At 40.2% G+C, this 26,269-nt stretch overlaps 1 protein-coding gene across 1 annotated transcript in view; it reads left to right on the top strand.

The window, feature by feature from the left end:
* The window catches only part of CSMD1 (CUB and Sushi multiple domains 1), a 3,932,590-nt gene that overhangs the window by 2,697,398 nt on the left and 1,208,923 nt on the right, over positions 1-26,269 (top strand). The window contains exon 34 of the mRNA XM_086925641.1: positions 2,415-2,618. Coding sequence (XP_086781767.1) covers positions 2,415-2,618 — 204 coding nt within the window. The remainder of the gene's footprint in view (positions 1-2,414; positions 2,619-26,269) is intronic.

The raw sequence follows: 26,269 nt of genomic DNA, 5'->3' as shown, positions 1-26,269 counted from the left end.
CAACGGCGATGATGAATCAGTTTAGTGAGCGGCAGTTCCAAGTGTTTGTCGTGTCAATAAGGTTCTTGTAGTAGGCAGTGATGCATCAGTTCCAATTGGTCCAGTTTGTCAATGCATGGTTGCTGGCAGATGCAGCACTTTATACTCACTTCCAAGGGCCCAGAACTATATTGGCACCACTTGGCAGAGCAGGACTCACAGCAGACAGAGTACAGGTGCTGGTTGCAGGGTGCAGAGAGAAGGGTTTGATATCCCGTAGATTTCAGAAACTAGGAGGAAAGTAAAAAAGCTGTTAGAGAGACTTAGGTATTGAGATGTAGAGATGCATGTCCAGTTCTTCTCACTCCCAGTCAAGAGGGCAGCAGCACAACACAACAAAGCATTTAAGCAAAGTGGCATTACCTTCAGCAGCAAAGCAGTCCTTCTTACTGGTAGAATATCCTCAATTCAAGCAGTGTTTTTATGTGGTGGTGTCAGAGGTATAGTAGTTATACCCAGTTGAGCCTTTGAAGTGAAGGAGACTTCAAAGATATGCTTTGTAGTGCACATATATTATATGATATTATTTGTGTGGAGACAAGGCACAACATTTTGAGCTGTAACTGTCAGCTCCTCTCTCTAATCCTGCTCAGGATAACCCAACAGCATGTAGATGGCCGCTCAGTCACACCTGCCATTCCTTTGTGTGTGGCTGTCTAGAGGGGATGTAGGAAGCCTGCTATCACCCATCCCAGGTGTGTATTCAAGAGACAAGCTGAAGGCACCAAATGAGTACAGTAAGACAATATCAACTTTATAAAAGAGGCATTTTCAGAATTGCAATTTGAAAAGCAACTTCATCATAGTTTGTGTTTTTACATTGTGATTCCAGGGACACCAAATTTGGGGGTCCAATATTTTTCCAATTAGAAATTACAACCATAAAATGTGATAATGTTATCATATAAAAGAGAGATAGACCTTGCAGTAGTGAAAAATGAATTTGAGTGTTTCACTACCAGGACATGTAAAACTTAAAAACAAATGTCCTACTTTTTAAATTAAATACCCTGCACCCTGCCCTAAGGTTGTATAGGGTCTAACTTAAGGGTGACCTGTATGTAATAAAAAGGAAGGTTTGGTCCTGGCAATCAGGATAACTTGCTATGTCATCTTGGCAGTTTAAAACTGCACACACAGGCTGTGCAGTGGAAAGCCTCAGATATGCTCACAAGGCTACTTTCATGGGTGGCACAATCAGTGCAGCAAGCCCACTAGTAGCATTTGATATACAGACCCTTGGCACGTGTAGTACACTTTACTAGTGTCTTATAAATAAATCAAGCATGCCAGTTGTGGAAAAATCAATTTTACTATGTTTTAAGTAACGAGCACATGCACGTTAGCACTGGTTAGCAGTGGTGAAGTGCCCAGTTTCCTAAATCCAGCAAAAAGTCAGCGAAAACAGGTGGCCAGAATGCAAAACGTCTGGGGAAACCACGTCAATGATTCCTGGTCTATCATTAGGTGATAACTGTGCTCAGGCTGAAAACCCCAACTTAACATGATATAATATGATGGCCTCAATGAGAGAGATGCACAGCATGATTTGGGTGAAACTATTGATTGAGAATGATCACCATCACATATTGATTTCTTTCAGTCACAAATGAAACCATAAAATTACTCTACATGCAAAAATATAAAGTACAAACAAAAATTTCCACTTGTTGAATAAAATTATAAAATATCTACAAATACATGTTAAAAGTATTTATAAAATGTAGTAATTTCCCTATTATAAGTCTACCAAACTTAGAACAAAAAAAAAATAGTAAATGATTCCTTCCGTATCTCTCGGTCGAGTCCCTATGATTTAATATTTACTGCAACAAAACTCATTGCTGGCTCTGGGACCAAGCTCTTCATATAAATTTGGCAACAAAATATCGAATGGAAGGTTTAGTGCTATCTTTACGCAATCGTAAGTCATTTTCTGCACAAATGATTTCCCAACTAGTATTTATGAGGCAAGCAGCCTAGAGTTGGTGACTGATTACATAGGTGCGTGATCTGAAAGTTTTTTAGGGTACAACATTTACTTGGATAGAACGCCATGAGGGCCAAGGTACACATCAGGGTACTGGCCTCTCATATCATATTCAGCACAGTATTGAAACATAATGCTAAAACAAAGCTACTTAATGTTAGACTCACACTTTAGGAACCTTTGTAACAGAGTATCATCTGCCAAACTTTAAATCAGGTGCTACATCTTAAGATCACTGTACCATATATTATAAATAAAAAAAAACTAAACATATATTTAATGGATGGTATTGTAGATACAGATGTGTTTTTGAAATACCTATTTTTTAAGTAGGTTGTGTAAAAGCATTTTTTTTTATAATCAAATATTTGTATTCTCTTCATAGCCGTGCCACGAACCAGTGATACACAATGCAGCTCTGTTCCAGAGCCTCGGTATGGAAGGAGGATTGGTTCAGAGTTTTCTGCAGGCTCTTTAGTACGTTTTGAGTGCAGTCCTGGTTATCTCCTACAAGGGTCAAAAGCAATCCGATGTCAGGCAGTGCCTAATGCCTTGGCGCAGTGGAATGACACAGTCCCAACCTGCATAGGTAAGGAAAACAATTCAATGTATATTGACTCAATGTATTGATGAATGGATGTAATTTAATAATAAGCATTTTCAAAAACGACGGGGCTAAATTTTTTGGTGAACATGAGTATGAATGAATGGGTGAGTTGGAAGAGAGAATGGATGGATGATGAATTAATTTCAATTTGCTTTAAGCTGAATATAGAACTCACAGTTTGTAATGGTTGGTCAGGCTCACATGGGTATGGGAGTATCTTTCTGATATGGGTTAGGGGGTCACAATATTGGGTGGACTAAGGTGTCACAGAACTAATGTATCATGGTAGAGCATGATCTGAGGAAGGGTGGTAGGTACTGGACACGCAGCATGTTAATACATTTAGGGGCATGTTTGCTAGAAAAATTTACTCTTTGGTGCAGTTGCAAGCCATCTTGCTGCACTGAACTGCGTCATGAGGAAAGTGCAGGGATACGTTGTATTTACAGCAATACAATGCATCCCAGTGCTTTCCTCTGTGCTGATGAAGAATAAGCTACCTAGCACAAACGCAGGCACCTTTGCACCATGGTGCAAGGGTGCTTGCATCGCAGGGATGATTTCTGCACAAAAACAATCAATGATGGCATTTTTCTCCTTCAGTATGTGCTGCAGAATGGCGCACAGTTATAAAGAGCAAATAACAAGGAGAAATAAAGGAATTTCTCCTTGTTGTGCCACTTTAATGCCATCCCTGGGGAGGCGTTAGAATCTGACACGTTCCCAGGTTTACAAAACCTTGTAAATGTGGGAATGCGTTAGAATTCATGGATGTAGCATGGGAACACCCACAACTACACCCATGGAATGCCCCTTGCACTTAAAGTAATGCGTGAAAGGGGGCCAGTGTACAAGGCCACGAAAAGCCATGCATGTTGGATTTACATGGCCTTGCAAATATGGATCAATATTGTGCACCACTGGTGTGTCAAAAAAAAGTGATGTTCCAGTGGCGCAGGGGCCTTGTAAACATATCCCTTAGGTTGTTGAGACAGCTCTTTACACGTGTACACTCTTTGTGTACTTGAAGGTTAATGGGAAAAAAACGGGGGTCTCTCTGTAACTTAAATTGTCAGCATCCTCACCCCAATTTGCTATGATGAACTACAGGAGTTGTTAGGCAAAGGCTAAAGGCTCTCAATGTCCCTGTGTAGCCAGAAAAGGAAAAAAAACGACTTTCTTACAATAACAGTGACTTAAACTGTAGAATAAAGCTCGGAATGTGTTAGATCTAGTGACCATATAGGATTGCTCACCTGTTTCTTTACTACAAAAGTTGAAGGATTACTGGACTGCGAGCACGTCGGAGCAGCTCTTCCTTTTGCCTTCATACTCCACTCCTCGCGGAACCCGCTTCGCGGGTCCCGCATCGTCTCTGGACTTCTTGGACTGCGCTGTCTGAAGTGCGCTGTGTTCTACTGCTGAAAGCCTGATACGAACTGTATTGTTTGAGCTTCTGAGGCGGTGGTGAGTGCAGGGCTGCGAGCGAGGGCAGGCGCAGGACTACTAGTCCCAGGAGCGCCTGACCCTCGGCATTTTCACCAGCTGACCCGCTCTCCCTGCTGGCTCCTCCCCCGCCTCAGCGCAGCTAAAACCAGCGTGTCAGTTCCCTCGTTGGATTGCTCACCTGCTTCTTTACTACAAAAGTTGAAGGATTACTGGACTGCGAGCACGTCGGAGCAGCTCTTCCTTTTGCTTTCATACTCCACTCCTCGCGGAACCCGCTTCGCGGGTCCCGCATCGTCTCTGGACTTCTTGGACTGCGCTGTCAGAAGTGCGCTGTGTTCTACTGCTGAAAGCCTGATACGAACTGTATTGTTTGAGCTTCTGGGGCGGTGGTGAGTGCAGGGCTGCGAGCGAGGGCAGGCGCAGGACTACTAGTCCCAGGAGCGCCTGACCCTCGGCATTTTCACCAGCTGACCCGCTCTCCCTGCTGGCTCCTCCCCCGCCTCAGCGCAGCTATAAATCTCCCTCTTGGCACCGCAACGCGGGAGCGCGCCGGGAGAAGCCCGGGACAAGGGCGGGACCGTCTGAGGCCGTCAGAGGCTGAAGTAGGCTGGGCTGGGCCCCCTCCCTTTGATCTTTGTTATTACCCAGTTTGACATTTCACTATAGGGTTGTATTGTGGCTTAGGGCTTTGGAAATTCCTATCAATTTCATCTTGTGTAAATTTTTCTCATGACGGCTAAAAAACTGCGTTCTGGACGCGTTCTAGTAGGGAGATCTGGGTCTAAAACGAAATCTAACCCTTTACGCAATAAAATTACGTCCTCAATGCAATTGAAAGGCCAGTGTCAGCTTTTCAATTTATGGGACAAAGGGAAAGATAAGTCGATTGAGCTGCAGCCCCCAAGCGAAGTTCTAGAATATAATGTTTCTGAGCCAGCTAATATGGTTATTAACGTTTCCTCTAGTCTGAGCTTGGTTCCCAGTCAATCTCTGTTTATACCTGCTAGCCCCGAAATAGTAAGGGGTTCGCCTTTGACATCAAACGCCTCGCAATTGAAACTGAATTCACTTCTTGAGTCCTCGGGTTGTAAGGTTCTGAAACCCGACAGTACTGTCCCCCTTCAAGCGTCTCTCATGGAAGCTCCCAAAGTTATAGTGAATACTAGCTCTTTGTCAGTTTTGCCAGCTAATCCGGCCGTCCCAGAGAGTGATTTTACATTACCAGACATTGATTTAACAGCTCACAAAGATCTGATGAGATCCTTACAGTGGAAATCTAGGGGTATCCCAAATACAAATGAAGTTATAACTATTTCAAGTGCGGGTCCTCTGAGTAGTACACCTTCTAATAAATTAGATTTTTCCCTTGCTCAACTAAATTTTACCTCTTGTTCTGGCCCTATTCTGAACAATCTAGCTGAGGGTTCTCCAAGTATTAATGGGAGGTTAATTTCCAACTCATTATCCTCTTTGGAATCTATACTATCTTCTATTCTGAGCCTACTTGAAAAATTTGTTGGAGGTTCTGAGTGTATTTTTGACACGGTAACTCAAATTTTAAGAGTACTTTTGCAAAATAAGAGTGGACCAGTGTCTGATTGCCTCCCAACGCCTGCTACTCCGCTGGAGATCCCTAAAAAGAGTTCTCCGAGTGTCCAAGTAGCACTGGATTCAGCTCTAACGCCTCCTCTTACGGAAGGCCAAAAAGCAATGAATCCAGTAGCTCTACCAGCTGACCTTAAGATTTTCAAGGCGGCTTCGGCTGGTGCTAATTGTATAGCTGCTATTAGTGATGAGATAGGGGTAGTACCTACGTCCCCAGCCATCCATAATGTTGAAACCCCCTCTCTCTTCCCTATATTTTCATTACAGTCAAAAAAAGAGGAGGAGATCCCTACAGCTAATTCTGGAATTGTACAAAAATCGATTCCCCCAAAACACAAAAAGATCAGAATAAAGAAGAGAAAACCCATTCGAAGATTCTCTAAAAAAAGACAGAGAAAACTTCTATTTGATAAAAGTTCGGAATTAATTCTAGAAGATCCCCCCCAGGCTGAGCAGTCTTCTGCCTCTCAGGAAGATATGATTGCTTCCCCTAAGGTGGAACTCACGTCTACAGGATTAGGTCCTTTAAGTTCCACTAACCCTTTCCTCCCTAAGGTTACTTTACCCCCTGTTAATCCTTTCCTTTCCTCTCTCAATCCTTCAGCAAGGCCTTTCCAAGATGCACCCTCAATTGCAGTCATTCCTCCTAAAGAAAAAATAAATGTAGATACTTTGTTTCTTGATTTTTCTCCCTTATTTGAAACTGATTTAATTCTAAATAGATCTGCCTTACTTATCTGTTTTAAAGAGATTGAAAGCTTAAAATTAATTCAAACGTCTGATTTGGACATAGTATTTCTTCTTAACTCTTTGGTAGGGAGATCTACAAGGGTGAAATTTCAATCTAAAGTGGTGCTAAATCTTATTCTACAGTGGGCGGAGGAATTACAAATCAGAGGGATAGATGTTACGCCATACTTTGGGGAAAAACGAAATCAAAGCGCTCTTTCCAATCTGTCATCTCCCTCTAATACTGGTTTGATGTTGTCTGATTGGTCTAGTTCTAGATCGGAGGAGTTAAAAATATGTGTGTCCAGGAATGAAAGGCAAGTCTCATATAAAAATCCTCCTCCTCTTAAACAAACCGTGAAGGATGATCAGTCTAAATGGAGTTGGTTACCAGGAGTTTTATCGAGTAAATCTGCTTCCTGCCCCAAACCGCACTCAAATTTTTAACAGGGAGCTGAAGCTCATCTCTTGGAATACTGCAGGTTTTAAAGATCATAAGGAGAAACTATGTTTCTTGCGTTCCCTAAAGGCGGATATAATCTGTTTACAAGAAACATGGGTGGAAGGTAGATTATCTCTAGAAAAAGATTACTTTGTTTTGGAAAATAGCGCAACCTCCTCCAGAAGAGGCCACGCAAAGGGAGGAATAGCATGCCTGTTAACAAATAGAATAAAATGGAATTACTCACATTATCTTGATCCAGGGAAATTGTTCCAGGCAATAACCTTAAAAGATGTATTCAAGGATTGCCCTAATAGATCGCTTGTTGTGATAAACATCTATATTCCCCCAAACTGTTGCTTTAATGATGGTTTAAAAACACTTTTCTCTTTTCTAACTAAAATTATGGATACTACCCCGTCTCCTCATGTATTAATGTTTGGGGATTTGAATTGCAATATATCCAATTGTGGGCTGGATTTGTTTAGAAACAATTTTAGGGAAGAGTCTCTGAATATACCATCGGCCCAGTTCCCTGCTAAAGTTAAAACTAACAAAAGAGGTAAACTTGTCCTAGAAGGCCTACATAAAGTTGATTGTTTAATAGTAAATGGGAGGCTCCCCTCTGACACCCCGGCAGCTTATACGCATAAATCAAATAAGGGAAAATCTATTATTGACTATGTTATTGTAGACTATGCTTTCTTTTCCCTGTTGAAAGATATGAAAGTCATTGAGTCTAACCTTAGTGACCACAATGTGTTGATGCTTACAGTTTCCGTCAGTCCTCCGAAAGTGGATTCTTGGAGTATGGATACGGATCTGGTGAATTTTGACTCCAACTCTGGGAAATGTTTCTGGAATTTTCGTTCCTTTGATAGTTTGGTGTCCCTCTTGAATTTAACTGTCGAGAGTTTACCTCTCTGGGAAGGGAGAGAGCTGTTGGGATTTGCTGACTTTTTAGAATTGGTAACTTCCATAGCGAAAAAGAAACCCTGTGTGAAAAAACCTTTAGCAGTCCCCCATCCCCTGCGGGCTATAAATATAGAAATAAATAAAGTAATAAGGGGGCAATATCTATCATTCACCCAAGAAGCCAACCATAAGTTGACAATTTTAAAAAGAAGGAGGGCTAGGCTTAAGGCCCGTTTAAAACGCAATAAGGAAGACTCTCTTTGGATACAACTGAGGGAAGCTTCTTATAACGGCCAAGCCAAGACTTTCTGGTCTTTAATTGGCAAGGGTTGTGGTACTAGAGCCAGTCCTACACCTATTGCCATTGAGGAACAGATTTGGGTCCAATATATTGAGAATTTGTACAGTAACAATAACTCACAATTATATAATGTGGAATCTAATTTTGTCTCATGTGTATTTGATTGTCCATCGGAAAAGGAAATTGAATTTGCTATTAAGAATATGCGTTCCTCTGGTGCGATTGGTCCTGATGAAGTTCCCATCTCTGTATTAAAACAACAGAGTGAACTTTGGAGCAAAATCCTCTTTCCAGTGTTTAAATTTTGCTTTTCTTGCGGAATAGTCCCCCCCTCCTGGAAAGGAAGTATCATTGTTCCTTTATATAAAAAAGGGGCAAGAGATCTTCCCCAAAATTACCGTCAAATCGCTTTGCTTGATGCTATTGGTAAGGTTTTCGCAAAATGTATTCTTACCTTAATGAACCAATGGGTAACTGAGTTTAAAATCCTGCCTATTGAACAAACGGGTTTCAGGCAAAATCACGGAACTCTAGATAACTTGACGGCATTGCAAGTTATCACGGAAAAATATGTGAAAGTCCGTGGTGGGCAGGTATATGGCGCTTTTATTGACTTCTCCACCGCATTTGATAAAGTGGATAGAATATTGCTGTGGAGAAAGTTATTTGACTTAGGGATGCCCCCCTTTCTCATTAAGTTAATTCGCGCCCTCTACTCAGATACCTGGTGCAGAGTTCTGCTGGGAGGTGAATGTGGTTTATCTAAAATAATTCCTACTTCTAATGGGTTAAAGCAAGGTTGCCTTTTGGCTCCTTTGCTTTTTTCCCTTTATACAGTTGATTTACCTCTTGCACTCTCAACTTGCGCTGGTATTGCCCCGTCTTTGGGTGGAGTTCCGATTGCATGCTTTATGTATGCAGATGACATTTTAATTCTGGATCTTACCCCGAAGGGCTTGAATAATCGATTGCAAGCGCTTACTGAATACGCTGAAAACCATTACCTATTGATAAACACGGCAAAAAGTAAAGTGATGTGTTTCTCTGGTAGGAAGAAACCTAAATTTCCTAACTTTCCTTGGGTTGTGGGGGGTCAAAAATTGGAAATTGTGAAATCCTACACCTTCCTTGGCAAAATTGTCACAAATAATCTAAGTGACAAAGCGCATATAGACAATAACTCCCAGAAGGCTATTTCACAGGGAAAGAGCTTAGTATCCTTGTATAAAGCCACAGGTAGAAGGCATTTTTCTATTCTCCTAGATGTATTCAGAGCGAAAGTTCCTGCCTCCCTGTTATACGGAATAGAGTTAATTGACCTAAAAAAGTGGAGTTTTTTAAACTCCGCGGAAGGAAAAATTTTGTGCAGTGTATTATCTGTTAGTACAGCAAATTCAACTGCTTCCCTGAGACAGGAACTTGGCTTACGCAGTAGCTGGGTTCAAGGTTTGGCCAGTATCATACGTTGGGTAGTAGGTATAGCAAAAAGTGAGTCTAACACCTTAAGACATCTTATAAAAAATGAATTGCTGGGAAACTTCAATGACTATTCCTTGATTGTAAAAAATTTCAGATTTGCCGTGGCACAATTGAAACTGGACAAAGAGACTTTATTTTCTTTGTCCTCTTATCCATTAAAAACCATCTTGAAGTCCGCCACATGGGAACTGGGGTTAATCAGGACAGAGATTTCCGGCTGTTGAAAAAAGGCTGTACTCCTGTTATTGAGTCCTGTATTTTGCGGAAAGCTCAACCTTATATGTACTGGAACATCTCTCATTGCGTTAGACGCTTAGTGTACTTAATAAGACAAGATCTGCTTCCGTTGAAAGTTCTTTATGCCAGATGGTATGGCCATTCAGCACTCTGTGATCTTTGTCAGATGTATGACCAGGACTTGGATCATGTCATTTTTGTTTGTCCTGCCCTGATGCCTTTTAGGCGTAGATGGTTAAGACCAATTTGCCTACAACTCAACATTTTATCAGCTTCCTCATTTCAGGCGGCCTTGATTAACCCACCTAATGAAATGTTTTGTTTTAAACTGTACAGTTTCTTTAAATGTTTTTTGGACCTGTATTAAGATGGTAATTTTTGATTTGTTCTTAGTGTTTAATTGACATTTTACGTGCTACTTGCTTTTGTATGTATATTTTGTCTTTTATGTGGACCACATAAAGAGTTCCTTTATCATAATAAAATAAACTTGAAACTAGTGACCATACATAGGTGGCCCTCTGCTTGCATTGCAATAACCACATGATTTCCCAAGCATATAGGAGATATGTAAATTAAATTAGCCATTTTATTGCTGCCCTGCTAACAGTATGTTATAAACTATAGCTGAACAAGAAACTGATTCTGCATATGAGCTCTCATTTAGGGACCAAGTGGATATGACTAAGCTTGGAAAAGAGTTTATTGTTTCTCTACAACATCTAACCATTTTCACTAAACAGTTACTCTGTCATTGTGGGATGTAGGGGGTGGGAACAGTAACATGTGCATCTTTTGGTGTTATTTTCACATAGCACTGTAGCAAAGTTACAGGACAAATGCGTATGCTATTTGAGTTGAGAAGGCAGGAAAGGTGTGATGCAATTGATGTTCCATTACATGTTAGCATTGTTCCCCCAAAACTTCATTGCTGCTCCTTACTGCTCCATCTGCATGTAACTCAAACCTAATGTGTATGTCCACATACTATGAAACTAAGGTCTAGCTCCACACACTGATGCACTTATCACAGATGGGCAGGGTAGGAAATTTCTCTGTAAGCACATTCCTAGATAGTCTCTCCGTTTGCTTGTCATGAAGTATGCACCATTCAACTCTCCTCATGGAACCCTTTGACCAGGCTCACCATGAGAGTCCAGCATCCATTCAAAAGACCAAGCTGCCTGACCTTTGGATATCAATACATTTTCTAGTAATTACAGCAATGTGCTTTTACCATTTGTGTCTAAAGCATCTCAATGTTGAATTGGAAGCAAGATTCCATTTGTTCAAAGCATTTCAATGGAGAATTGGAAGCAAGGTTCCATTTGTTCCAACATTGTCTCAAATATACAATGAGTAATTTGATCATGTGCAATTTGAATGTGTTATTGCAAGGATGACTTTTACTACTCACATTCCAGATGTTGCATAATAAGAATTGATATCTAGCATGGAATTAATCTCACACTGCATATGTTAGCAGGCAAGCTGGAGAATGCACATCCGGTGAAGCTGATGTTCCAGTGAAAGCCTGCTCACCCATCCGTATCTCTCATCCCATACATTGGAAGGTGACCTCTTGCTACCTGACAGTTGTAGCACGTCCTCCTAGCACTGGCTGTTTATCAAATGCCATTTCTCGTCAACAGTGGCCACCACCCGTCTTCCAGTGCCCACTGTTTATCCCTCTTTCCCAGCAAAAGAGAAGCTCCAGCATTGTCCCACACACTGGTTCTAGGCCATTTACAACACATCACACACTTCTAATTTGTTTTTAGGTAGTTGTTCAATCCCTTTAAGTGTTATGTGTGATAGCCATCCTTAAGAGGAGCTCAGTATTGGTTCAAAAAATGTTTTACACAAAGGGACCAATGATGGCTACAAGTTTTAAAACATACTTCAAATTACAAAGGTTTGGATCACGTTTATGAATGCATAATTCCTCAGTTGTATTTCTTATGAATACCTAAAGGATATGCTAAGGCAGTGATGTGATTATCTGTCTTTCTTGATACCCATCATACAATGCAAGAATTATCGTATGAATTTCTTGATTTGTTTTTGCTGCCCTGAAATTGTCTGCTAAAAGATAGCTGCCTCATTTACTTTGAGACTTACTAGAACAAAATCATGAGGTCTTTTTTCATGTACTATAACTAAAGTTTGAGTCTAAAAACCACACTAGACTTAGGGGTTTAATGTTGTTGCATGGGCCTGAAAAACTCAAGTTGATTCTCCTCTACAGGCTTCGATGGTGTGGCTCCTATACACAGAGTTACATTTAACTGAAAACTGTCTAACAAAGGAGGACTGCATCCCAGCATGCCAACTCAGGCCTGCTTGGTCTAGTTTTTACATAATCTATTAAAAAAGGTAAACAAAGCAATCTGAAGATTCATTGGCTCACCTTTTAAAAAAAGTTATTTTTATTAGAATTTCAAAACAAGATAACGCATGAAACACACCCTGCACACACCTGATCCCACCACCCGGTTGATCCCTCTACACCACATTTCAAACCGATCACTTCACAGCAGGCCAATCCAACCCAGACTTTCTCAGATTCATCTTCTAGTCTAGCCCATCCCCCAAGCCGGTCTTCTGGCAACCGCCAATGCTACATTGCAGAACATGAACTGATATTTATTCAACATTGGTCTGCCAAGACTTCCAAAATCACAACCTTTGTGGTAAGAGCAAGGGGGCAGACCAACACTGAAGAGATCCTCCCCCGTATTGCCTCCTAGTATCCACTCAACTCCAGGCAGTCAAACGGCGTGTGGAGCAGGCTGTCCCTCCTCCTGTAGCCCCTCTAACAGCAATCTGTGTTTTCCCTTCTCATCCGGTAAAGGTAGGCCCGCATGTACAAAGCCAGATAAAGCCTGGAACAATGCAGTATTCAAAGGAAATACAAGATATGTTACACTTAACATTTAACAATGCAGTAGGAAAATAAGGGAGTATCATGAAAATAATGAACATTAAAATGAAAACGAGGATCTGTGGGCCTTATCAAATGACATTGAAAAAGGAAGGGAAAATCTTTACGAAGTCTATACATATCAGAGGGACAGGTATAAAAAATAGGTCAGAAACATCTCCAGAAACATGGCGGCAGAGCAGTCACTCGATGGCCATTTTTAAGAGCAGAGTGCTGCATCTCTAACCATCAGTGCTTTCTATATGATTTGTTATCCAGTTAGTTTAGATCAAACAATTGTATAATTATTGATGAGACTCATACGAGACAGGGCTTTATTGAAGTCTTAATGAATCAGGCTGTAGTGTATTATGTATTAAAGAGTGCTGGATCACTCTGCTCCCTAACGTATCTCCGCATCCTATTGACTTAAGTGATTGGGTGTGGTTAAAACATTTCATGATGAAACATGTAAGTTACTGGTTACATTCTAGATGATTTAAAAAGTGTCATATCAAGCCCCGTGTGTGGCGTGAATCATTTTCATGTTACTGGGCTGGGGAGTACGCTATACAGGCTTGCAGCCAGGTTCAATTTTGGCTTGATTAAACAGATGTCTGAAACAAAGACCTCCAAGCATACATTTCACTGAAATCAATGGAGTATCACAGGCGGGAGAAGTTCCAACCAACACTCAATCAGGAACTCCAAGTAAAGATGCAAAATTACATCACCCTGCTGTTCAGGGCACAGCTAGGAAAGTAATGTCATGAATATGAGTCAATGGTGGGCATTCTAAACTGTCCATGGCCCCACAGAATTATTATTGCTGATTGAAAAAGCTCAAAGAGGGTGCCTGTTGGTTTACTGTACATTGATTATTCTGTACATTTTCAAGGCTTATTAAAAAATTCAGATCACTATGGGCGGATCTGGTCTGGTTTGCACTGCTTTACATTGATATATAACATAAGCAGATTATGCATACATATAAGCAAAAGGAGGTTTGATCGCCATCTATATTTCAGGTTCTGAATAGAACTGGTACTTTGAACACCTCCTCCCCACCCCAATAGAAAAGTGAACAAGTGGACAATGATGGTCAGACTTTTGGCCCTGTTTTTATGCATTGTGGATGGAGCTGTCAACAATATTTTTATACTAATTTGTCTTTTATTTCAGCGGTTTTCACTTTAAATAGGCTAGTGACATTTAAAACACACAGAAAATGTGAATCCTTTTATCTTTGTAACTACACGCATCCTACCCCTGAATGGAGAGCTATTACAATCATCTTGTACACTGGACCAAACTGCATTGTATTGATATAATTTAAACTCACATTTTTAAATTAAGACATACAACTGTCCTAATTCTGAAATGTGTATTTATCAAAATAATAATACACTGGGTTTTTCATGAATACCTGTGGTTTCTCCTAACATGCATAAATTGTCATGAGATATGCTAGTAAATAAGCCAAACACATGTACCATACATTCACGCCAAGGAGTACGTTAGAACTGTGCAGTAAATCAACTCTTCATTATTATCCTATTGAATCAGCAACATCTCTTCTCACGGCCGGAGCCGCCAAACATCTCACAACGTGGCCGGAGTGGCTAAACATCTCTTCTCGCGGCCGGAGCCGCCAAACATCTCACAACGACGCCAGAGCCACTAAACATCTCTTCTCGTGGCCGGAGATGCCAAACATCTCACAACGCGGTGGGAGCCGCTAAACATTTCACAACGCGGCCGGAGCCGCTAAACTTTTCACAATGCCGCCGGAGCCGCTAAACATTTTCCTCGCAGCCGGAGCCACCAAACGTCTCTCAACGCGGCCGGAGCCGCTAAACATTTCTCCTTGCGGTCGGAACCCCCAAAAATGTTCTCAACACGGCCAGAGCTTCCAAACATTTCTTCTCGCGGCCAGAGCCGCCAAATATTTCTCAAACGTGGCGGGAGCCGCTAAACATCTCTCCTAGTGGCTGAAGCCGTGCGCCAGAGCCACTAAAACACTTCTCCTCGCGGCTGGAGCTGCGCGCTGCCACATAACGCGGCCGAAGCACCAGAGCAGTTGTGAGGTTTTTTTTTGGTTACTCACCTCACCCTTTAATTGATAACCCTACACCCTGGTGGGAACTTTATTTTCCAGGGTGCAACACAAACACAAAGATTCCCAGGTGTTACGAGGGGGTGGCATCGATCCAACTCCGCGCATAATGCGCGGCCTATTCCCACACAGCGTGGGCCTGGGCCACGCCAAGTCCGTCTGAGCCATTCAGTGTGGTGGACCACTCCCCTGAGAATCAATCTCCCACAAGGCGCAACTGGAACACTCCCATCGAGTGGAAAGGGGTGAAATTGCAGACAGGGTATCAAGTTGGAAACTGGGAAACTTTTTAAGGTTCTGTCGTGTGTTTTTTGTCGTTTTTGACTTTTTGAATTGTAATATGAGATCTGGGCTTGTGAGAGGTCAAGTGCAATCGTCCTTTCAAGAACAGCTACAAAAAAGGCGAAGAGCGGCTAAGAAAAAACTAACCCATTCTAAAAAAATAAATCCCCAAGAGATGATTGATATAGGTGATGAGTGTGTACCAGAAGATCTGTGCTGAGCTCAATCTTAAGCCCAGGGGCCTCTGTGAAGGGTCTGGGGCTAAACAGTACCCCATCCTCTATAGGAAGAGGCCCTAACTATTCTCAGCTTAGCATTAAGCATTTCTTTATGCAGAAAGGTGTCGCCTAGCATGAGAATAATGTGATCTCAACTTATCCCTCAATCTAACCCGCGTACCGGAAACTGTGAATAAATCCCAAGCAGAATTCAGGGCTTTTTGCCGTTGGTGGAGCTGAGTGTTAGTGGGCATCAAGAACTGAGCCCTATACAATCAACACAACAAGTTCAAGTATGCCATGCTGTTCCAACCAACCTGTTTATAAAAGAGGAGTGGCCTGGTGAAAAGGCTGATCAATCAGCGGTTACGTCTTTGGACGTATTAAGCTTTACTGTGCCCCTGAATGGTAGTGATGCATCTGTTATATTTATGGGGGATGTGCAGGTTAACAAACAGTGCCAAGACCTTTTGTCAATTGGGATGCCCATGTTTGGGGCTGATAATAAGGGTGAGTCCTTAGGAATACTGATTTTAGAGAAAACAAATGATAAGAATATGCTATGTTTATTTGGTGTAGAGAAATGTGGCGAGGATCCAGTACCGGTCCAGTTATTGGATGACCGGGTAATTTTAAAATGGATAATAACATCAACCCTCGGGGCATTCAGATCCAAGATCTAGCTGATTTTTTTTATTGAAAATTGTAAATCCTATTCCCAGTCAGCCTGATAACTCACTGAGCCCTGCGGATCTTTCGTTTACGGATAAATATGACTTTTCAACTAATGCTGATGATCATGTTACAAATAACAAAGATACTGCTGACATGGGTGTATGGAAAAGTTTGCTCAATACCATGAATGTTATAACGGGTGCACTTGACTTTCATTCAAATAAACTTGAAATTCAGGTTGATCTAATAAACACTTTAGCGGTCTATGGGGCCGGTATTGACTCGAAATTACAAAACCTGACAGGTTTGGTGGTAAAAGCCGAGGCTGAGGTTAATGATCAACTGATAAGATGTACATGTTCTCACATGTTGGCCAAAATGGCTGAGCTCCCAGAAATCTTAGGTACTCTAATGAAAGAAGTTAAAAAAAACTGCAGGGAAGTCAGTTTTGGATGAAAATCTGGTCTGTACAAAGGAAGGGGATGATAGCTTATATTTTGATAGCAAGAAGTCTCAAGAGGTTGAGGTGAATGTGGGGCTGTGACAATTTGGGTAAGCAGAAGGAGGTTGATGCGGAGGCCGTGGTCAGTAAGCATCTAGATGTAAATGCAGAGGATGGTGCAATCTCTAATGGACCTAAAAAAGGCAAGCCAATATCCATAGCTAAACCCCGAGTATCAGCCCAGGGGATGGTTTAAATAATTGTCCTCCGCAATCTAAACGGTCAAGGAAAAGGTTGCGGAAAGAGCGAAATAAGGCCAGAAGTGCAGTTGCGCTAGCAGCTATTGCAGTAAAGTCCAGGGATTATTATCCCATATATAAACTGTCTGTTAAGAAATGCCCAACACAGGTCACAGTAGTAGTAGATGGAGATCCCTCTGTTGCTCTGCCATTTCCTATAAGGCGCTGTGACCAGGGATCAATGAATGGTAAAATTATTGATGTTCTTAAACCAAATTATATAATAAAAACAGATTTGGAAAATACAGAATGAGTGACAAAACTGGTTAATGTACCCCAGGGGTTAGGTCCTTTGCTTAAAGACGATGCTGAGGAATCGGTTAAGTAAGGTAGAAACGCTAGAACCCATAATTGGCCAGTGTCAACCCCCAGCACAATTGTTTCCTGAATCTATTGTATCTAAAGAAATTAACTCAGGTTTACTAAGCCCCTTATGTGGCAGACAGGAGCATAGTAGTAATATTGGGGACACCAAACTAGTAATGCACCCACTGTATGAATCTCAGGGACCCCATGATAGCCTTAACAAAGGTTTACTATGAAAAATTATTTCCACAATGCCTGGATTTGCATTTATTAAATCTTCTGATTTGGTGTCAGTCTAATTTAGACAGGTCCAGCACAATACTCCTCGTGAGTCTCCTATTACCACTTGGTCATCAAGTGATATTGCTACTAAGATTTTGGGATCCAGGTTGAATTTTTTGGACTGTGGAATCAAGGTCGAGGTTTGGAAGTGTGTACAATATCCCCTGATCTTGAAGGTATTTGCCCTTAAGATGGAAATGGGTTGTAAAATTAATGAAGGTACTACGTTAAATCCGCTGCTTAGAGGTGCAGTAGGCTCAACAAATATTCAATGTTGCAGTTCTGGTTTGTTGAGTACCAATCCTTAGTCAGGGGGTTGTCTTTGCGAGTGGTTACCCATAAACAATATGAGAATGGAGGATTGGTCTTGGTTGCCAGCATCACTGGCAAAGGTGCCCCGAATAGATAGGAATTGAGCAACCGGTGTTACTGAAGATAAAATAAATGAAATTGGTCTATGCTCCTGGAATGTCCACTGTTTGCATCATTTATTGTCTGATCCAGATACAATATCCTTTTTAAACTCATTTCAATTTTTATTATTTCAAGAAACATGGTGTGAACAAATGACCACTTTGTCCGGATTTAATGAATATAGTATTCCGGCAGTAAAATCCAATAAATTTGGCAGAGCCAAATGTGGATTGTCGTGTTATATCGTGGCTAATTTAAATCTAGCTGTGGAAGCAGTAGACTTTAATATGGGTTGGTTGCAATGCCTTGTGGTAAATACCTCTGTTCTAAGCTTAGTTTTTTTTCTTAACATATATCTGAGTGCAAGTAAAGCTAAGTCTGCTCAGTTGTATATCATTCGGAATATACTGAGTATTTTAATACTTCAATACCCGGATGCTGGTTTAATAGTATCGGGTGATTTTAATTTGCCATTATTTCGGTACTCAGAATATAGCTTTAATTCTGGAGGTTTAGCTAAGGATTGTTGTGATAATATGTCAGAGGCTGGAACCAGCCAGTTAAGAGAATAATCTGGACCTATTTCCACATTTAAGAACTCTAAGCATGGTTCAATAATCGATTTTACATTTATTTCGGACAATATGAGACCTCATGTGTGTGAATATAAAGTAATCGGCCGGCCAGAAAGTGACCACAACCCCCAGATTTTAAAATGTAATTTTTTGTTAGAAAGTCTTTTAAAATCTAAGGATCTTCCCAATTTGGCATGTTCGGCATTCAACCTGAGGAGGCTGGTTTGGAATCTAGCCAAAAAGGAGAATATTATGCAAACGGCTGAGGCATTGATTAAGGAAAGTGATCAGGCACACAGGGTGATATGAATATGATGATTAAATGGAATTTTATCACAGAGTTTGTGGGGAAATTTTCTACTGGTCAGATCAGGAAAATTATTACCAATCTGAATATACATAAAATATGTTTTTCCTGCAAATTATTAATGTTAAAGAAAGTACTCAATAGAGCTGTTCGTGAGGCATACGCCCGTAGATTTTGTCAGACCTACACAGTTTATAAAGAAAACCTGAAGGAACTTAATAAGACCTATAAACAAGAAATATGGAAAGCAAAACTTAAATATTAAACTGGGATCTGGAATAGCTTATTATCTGCCACTAAGCAAAATAACACAAAAGATTTTGGGGGGTTATTAATAACCTCGAAAGGGGTGACAGTGGGACATTTTCTGTAAATATACCCGAACCGAGTTGGGTAACGTTTATATCCAATTTGTATGGTGTATCGGCTGGGGTGGGAAAACACTCAGATAGGTTGGCTTTAGGTGAGGTAATTAAAATATCATCAATTTATGCGGGCAATGAAGAGTGCCCCGATCTGAACCCTAATGATCATGCTATTGATTCTAGTCCTGATCTAAAACTTTATTTAGAAATTCCAAGCTGTACTCAAGTACTGACCCTTTTACGAGGGCTGCGAGTAAATGGTGCCTCGGGACCTAACGGGTTACCGGATGCCCAGTTTTGTGTTATTAGTAATCTGTGGGCAGGCGTTTTGCATAATCTATTTAGGGTATTCTGAAATTGGGGGTTGTTCCAGAGTCGTGGCAAGGTAGCATAGTTCAACCAATTTATAAAAGTGGTACGGTTTCAAACCCTCGCTAATTATCATCTAATTTCATTGACTGATGTTGATTCAAAGGTGTTTGCTTCCTATTTTCCAATAGACCTGGAAGACTGGGCTACGAAGGGGAGTATTATTCTATTCAATCAGAATGGGTTTCAGAAAGGGCAATCCACTATCACCAATTTGTTGGCTCTAACATTGCTTGCAGAGAAGTCTGTCTTGAATAAGCAAAATATATATATTGCTTTTATTGATCTTAAGGCAGCCTTCGATTCTTTGCCTCGAAACTTGTAATAGAAAAAACTGTCAGATCTGGGAATTCCAATGAAATTGTTGAAAGCTATTATGCTTCTGTATGCTAACACTTGGGTTCAAGTAAAGATTGGGTGAGGGTAACTGCTTATCAAAGAGGATCAGAACATATAATGGCCTAAAGCAGGGCTGTGTTCTTGCCCCCTGCTTATTTAACTTATTTCTATCAGACCTTTCACAGCACTTGGATGTTGTCAAAGTGCATGCTCCTAGGATTGGGGGAGTGCAAACTGGCTACCTCCAGTATGCTGATGATGAGATCTTGGCGAGCCATAACCCAATTGGCCTACAAAGACTTATTACTGCCTTTGATGATTATATACAGCAGAATGGCCTTGAACTGAATGTTGATGATCATATGTCTTTTAAATGTCATCTTAAAGATTTAAGGACCAAGACTGTGACGTTGATACATGCTTTTAAATGTTTAAAGAAATCACTGAATTGTCAATCATATGAGTTTATTCTAAAAGTAATTAAAGCCTAGTTACAACCTAGCCTTCTTTACTGATCTCCGATTACTAGAGGAAAAGATGTGAAATTGCTTGACTTACTGATTGTTAAGGTTTTTAAAGCAACCTTTGAAATTGACAGGTAAGTGTGTCAAGCAACAATTAGATTAGAATTCGGTCTCTAAAGACAGTGCCTAGTATCAAAAGGATCTTTCCTAAAATGTATGGCTGTTTTATCAACATCAGCCCCGGCATCTTTGGGGAATATTTTCTGGCAAGAAACTGAAAAATCTGCTTACACTGCAAAATGGAGAGCTTATATTTTAGCATCCTTACAAGATATCGGCCTGGGAATTGAACTGTCAGCTTTGAAAATACCTAACTATAAATTAATTTTAAAAAGCATATCAAAGCGGAATCGTTTAAATTGGATAAAATAGCTTTAGCTGACAAAAACTATGCATGGTACGTGATCAATTCATATCAATCCCCGAATGTTCAGCCATATTTAAATGTCTTCTTTTCTGTAAAGTTTAAAAAAAAAATTCTAAGGCTACGTAGGGGTATAAACCCTACAAAGGAGGGAACTCGTTCTTGGATTAAACAGTGGCCAGACTCAATTTGTAGATTCTGGGGTTGGCCACAGGAAACTCTTGTACATATAGTATGTGTATGCCCAAAGTTGACTCATCTTAGACGTTTTTTTCTGAAACCTTATTTTCTGATGAGTGGTGTGAGACCTGCACGACAGGCATTAATAATGTCATTGTCTGGTGAATCGGTTCCACTACTATGTCAATTGGCAAAATGTTTATTGGCAGTAGATAAATGTTTAATATAGGGTAGATCCCCTCTATCTAATTTTATGACATTGATGCTATTGATTTTAATGATTTATGATTTTGACTAATTGAATATTTTTTGATACAATGGTATTAATTTGAAATATAATATCAGTGGGGTTACCATCGCTGCAAATTGATGCACTTTTTGCACATTAGAACATTTGAAAGGAAGGGAAGTGAATGTTTATTGGTGGATAATATTGCCTTGTGATATGTATGGAAAAGTATGTAAAGCACACCGTCACTTTAAACTGTATTATGCATTTCGAGATGTAAGGTGGCTATATTTGGGTTTATTAACAAGGTTTTAAACTGTAATTATGGGATTGTCTTGTGTATCATGTAAAGAGAAGAGCTCTTGTTTTAAAATGTAAATGTTTTTCTTGGTGAACTATTATGCTGTGATTGCAATGATTTCAAGTAATCAAGCAATAAAATTAGTCTACATAATTTACATAATTTATTATAAATAAAATAAAACATTCATTATTAATCAATTATTACTTATTTTCCCACATATACCCCTACAAACCCAACAAGCCACACCTGAAATAAAACTTAAACAATATAATAATTGCACAATTTACATAACTAATTGTAAAATAAATTATTAGCATTCATTAAAAAATAATTAATTAATTATACTTAAATAACTTCCCACCCTGTACCCCTTCACCACCCACAACAACACTATAAATTACTATTAACGATTAAAGAAAAAATTATGAATAACTTAGAATTACAAACTATATTAAAAATATTAACAACAGTTACACCAGTGATATTTAACATATAACATTAAAAAATTAACTCAAATACATACACATAATTAAAAAACTATATTATTGAAAATGATATCCGCAACACTGATATTCCTGAAACAATATTAGTCACCTAAATAAATTGATATTTTCATCAACAATGATTCTGTATCGTGATATTTATGTGTAACAATATTACAAACTCAATATTTTTGTAGCTCGATATGTACAATCCAATATTTTGTCCAAATTCCAACTTATTTCAGTAGTATAATGTTTTTGCAAGGGATCCTACATATGTCTGAACATCATTTTGGTATGCATAAATATATTCAGTTGCTTTAGCCATTCCTAGATGTACTTTTGTGAAATTAAAATGAATCTGAATAAAATTATTCAAGCCCTTCAGGACGCATTAATTTTTTGGGGCACAGGGATATTTAGTGATTCCCAGAGAATTACAGACTGTTGGGCAGACTCCGAGGCTCAAACCTAGATCCCCAGCTCTGGGGTCGACAGTTCTGGTTATTAAGCCACACCCCTTGCCCACTTGTAGGGTTTGTTAGTTCTAGGTTAGGAAGTGCTAACAGGTGACAGGAGGCTGGTCGAAGTTGCCTTCTGACGAGAGCCCCAGCACTTCTGTTTTTTTTTACAAATGAATCACTGCTCTCAGTTAAATATTCCGGGGAATGGAAATTTAGGATGCTTTCCTATATCACGAAGTTGCTCCTCCCCGCATTCTACAGACTGATATTAAATCGTTATCCTTTTTTCATGTATGTCCCTATCATCAAGTGGCCTTGGGCATTCCTTTGTTCATGGTTCTTAGTGCACAATAAGTATATTTGAAAAGATATCCTCATTTCCCATGTAAAGTCGTAAAAAAGAAATATAACATAACCAAAGTTTAGGACTCAGCTGTACCAGTTCTCAATCAGTCTGTGTTGATTTATCAGCAATCATTATTAGCTATTTGAAAACTGAGTTCTATTTATCGAATATTTGGGAGAATCCTTATTTGTTCTAAAATGTACAGTGTTACTAATCATGGTTACAAGATCACCGAGGGCCTGATTTACAGATTGAGCAGCAAAAATGTTGTGATGTTCTTCGGCGGAAATAGCACCTCTGCCATATCAAGGTACTAAAGTTGCTAGATTTAGACTTTAAAATAGTGAAATATAATATTGACACCAGTGAAGTTTGTAATATCGTCCGACACTGTACTGATCACATTTAGAGAAATGTCTAATATACCTCCACCTATAAAGATTTTTATTTTGCTCACCTTAATACCCCATCCCAACAGACACTCACACCTGTTTGAGAACATCTCTCACCCTCCCTCATGATGGCTCATGTTCAGAAGCTCCAATGCGGCTCAATATATTATACTAGCAAAATTGATGACCTCTGTACTAGTTGGTCTGGGGTTTAATCACAGCAATGTCATTTTACCAGGAAATTAAGTGATCTTGCTTAGATACACTCGCATTTCACACATTAATTAATTAATTTACGCATTCTTTGAAAATACAGGTAACAGTACTGTATGATGTATGGAACTGTTCCAGTTTCTTGTTCCCACTCCCAACACTACATCATATTCTGGGAGGTGTATTCCTGTCTGATTCAGACAGCACAGACCCTGATGCACCATGCTTGTGTTGCATTAAACATTTTCTCCATGCAACAGCCTGCTGCATCTTGAGTTAATTCAAGGCTGTATACTGTATCTGACATGTTAAATAAGAATGGGCCGGATTTTTTCCATCCAAGTAATAATTGGGATGTCTGAATGTATAGTATAAAATAGTATAATATACTAGCAGAGGTCCAAAGGAATAGCATTGCTTGTGCGATCAGGATTAGCATCTACTGTTCTATACCCCATAACATGTGCAATAGTTTTAATGACAGAACTAACATATGTCATGACCACTTCCTATCCCCTACTTCCTATGACATCTTACATATTTTATTGTAATTGTATTGTATTGTATTGTAATTGAATTTATATAGTGAGTACTACCCCTGACGAGGCGTCAAATCGCTTTTTTCGGCCAGTAGCACGCTACTCTGGCACCCAAGAAGTATTAGTGTTGAATTAGTATAGTGAAATATGAAAGTAATTTGAGTGGTGGATAGGTTAGTCAGTTATGTGGACTCAGAAGGATAGCAGATTGATAGATCTATATATTCACTAGATAAAAACAGGCTAAAGTAATGCTCTGTAACAACGTAATGTTTTAAACTAAAAAAAAAAAACACAGAAATTCACCAGTTATAGTTATCTCATGTAACTGTAACTCATGCCCTAAGGTATCCAACTCACTCCTCCGTAATGCAGTTTTCTCATCAATTTCTTTGCAAATATTGCAGTGACATTATCAATGTCATAGATTTCATGAGTGATTTCATATGTTGGGTAATTAGAGCATGGCGAGGGTGCGAGTTGTAGTTATGCAAGTTAACTATAACTAGTGAATTTTTTTGTTTAAAGTGTTACGTTGTGACTGAACATTTCACCAATGTCACTTTAACATGTTTCAGTGATTTTCTAGTTTTTTTTGGCAAATATAAAGTAATAATCAATTGCCATAAGTAAAGCCAACCCCTGCTGCGCCCGGCTGGGGGATTAGCTGCAGCCAAACCCATTAGCCCCTTCCTGCTCCCCACCCAACGTCATATATAAAGCAGATCTATCATCTTTCTCTTCCCAATAATTATTATCACATCTATATATCAATAATGCAAATTATTGAATACTTATAATTTAAAAACCGTTATTAACTCTTTTATTATGGCTTTCTTTTTACACTATTATATTTTAGGGCGAAATAATGTGAAAATAAATAGTCCAAGATAAATTAGTTCTTTAATAAAAATGTAATAAAAACAAACCATGCCTGGGTCAACCTTTTAATATTTTACACCCCAAAAAAATCCAATCATAAAATATCCACAGAAATGCCTCGTATTTTATGTGACACATCTTCAGGACACAAAATACAATCATACAACCAGCCCCTAGGTGGCACTGCAGCTCTATCTGTAGAACAAAAGCTCCAGCCTGGGAAAAACCAAAAATTATGATCATCATTATGGGAAGCTCCTTGAGCGAGTAGAGAATAATAAATGAGCGGCTATGGCTTATTATTCACTCTTTACAAATTAATTACATTTTCTCTCAGTGTCCAGGACCCACAGTTTGTTTTTTTAAATACTGGAGTGGGGGAATCCCAGGGCCCCTGTGGCCCCATGCTTTTGCAGGAGCCGGCTTTTTATTTTTATTTTAATGGGAGTGCGCCCCTGAGGTATACCGCAGCTGGTTCCTCGTTGGGGACTGCTGGGGAGTCCCAAAGCCCCACACCAGCTTATGTGCTAGCACTCATCATAGGTGCAGGGAGACGGCATTGTCAACCAGCAGGGGCAGTTTTTAATTTGCTCCGCAAGGTAGGAGAAATTGCTAGTAGAATTCCTGCCCGAGGGTGCGGGCAGGGAAAACGCTTTACTCCCCCCCCATCGGCAGGAGCAGCTTTGTGTTCCCGCCCGGAGGGAGAACCGTGCACTCACCCTGTCCGTATCCAGGGAAATCGGCAGTGTCCCTAAGCCAGCCCCAGGGGATGGGGTTTCGGGGCCATAAAATGGCTCTGTGGAGGGGAGCCATGTGGCCCCACGGGTCTCATTCGAGCGGACACGCTGATCGTAAACGGGGAATACTTCTCGGGCTGAGATATAACGGGCGAAAGTATTCCTTTCAGCCTTCCAGCTACAACTAAAACTTGGAGATAATCGGACTGCACTCGTAGAGTAATATACAGCAGAGGACCCCCGTAGAACCCCCATGCGGGTTGGAATTATCACTGCATACTGATGGAAAGAGAACAGATCTGGAAATAGCCTTGAAAAAGTCGTGGGTTACATTCCCAAATACGACGAAACACGTGTCGGCTGTGTTGAAAATTTCCAGTGAACAAGAATAAAACACGAATTGATGAACCAATAACAACTACTCTTCATGATTGTATCAGAATGTGGAAACACTTGTATATATAACATCACTGTAACTTACATGTGCTAAGGAGTGTTATAGCTTGTGTAAGGCTCGTGCCGTTTTTGGGAAGGATTAAGGTGGTTCCTTCTACCTTTTAGCACCGTCAGATATAACCCCAAAGTCATATTATTTGTGAGATTTTCTTAGTGGCGCCGAATAACCTATACCAAACCACTATCTGTGCTCAACTCGGCCCCACGGGTCTCGTCAGGCTTGGGAAGCGCCCCTCCTTAATTAGGGCACCTGGCCCTAGGGGTATGAGGTCACTAAAGCCTTTTTAGGCTCAGAGTGGGGGGCCGTACACCTCCGCTTCTTAATTTACCGATGTGGGATGGAGTTGCCAAGTCCTTTTCAGGCTCGGGGGGTTATACCCACCCACCCTTAACCGAAATACCACACCCTGCCAACACACACTGGGATTTTTATTATTGAAATGGGTAGGAGC

Source organism: Lissotriton vulgaris, chromosome 6 (genome assembly GCF_964263255.1).
Source record: "Lissotriton vulgaris chromosome 6, aLisVul1.2, whole genome shotgun sequence".
Classification (NCBI taxonomy): domain Eukaryota; kingdom Metazoa; phylum Chordata; class Amphibia; order Caudata; family Salamandridae; genus Lissotriton; species Lissotriton vulgaris.
Note: the sequence above shows the minus strand (reverse complement) of the source record. Positions and strands in the feature narration are given on the sequence as shown.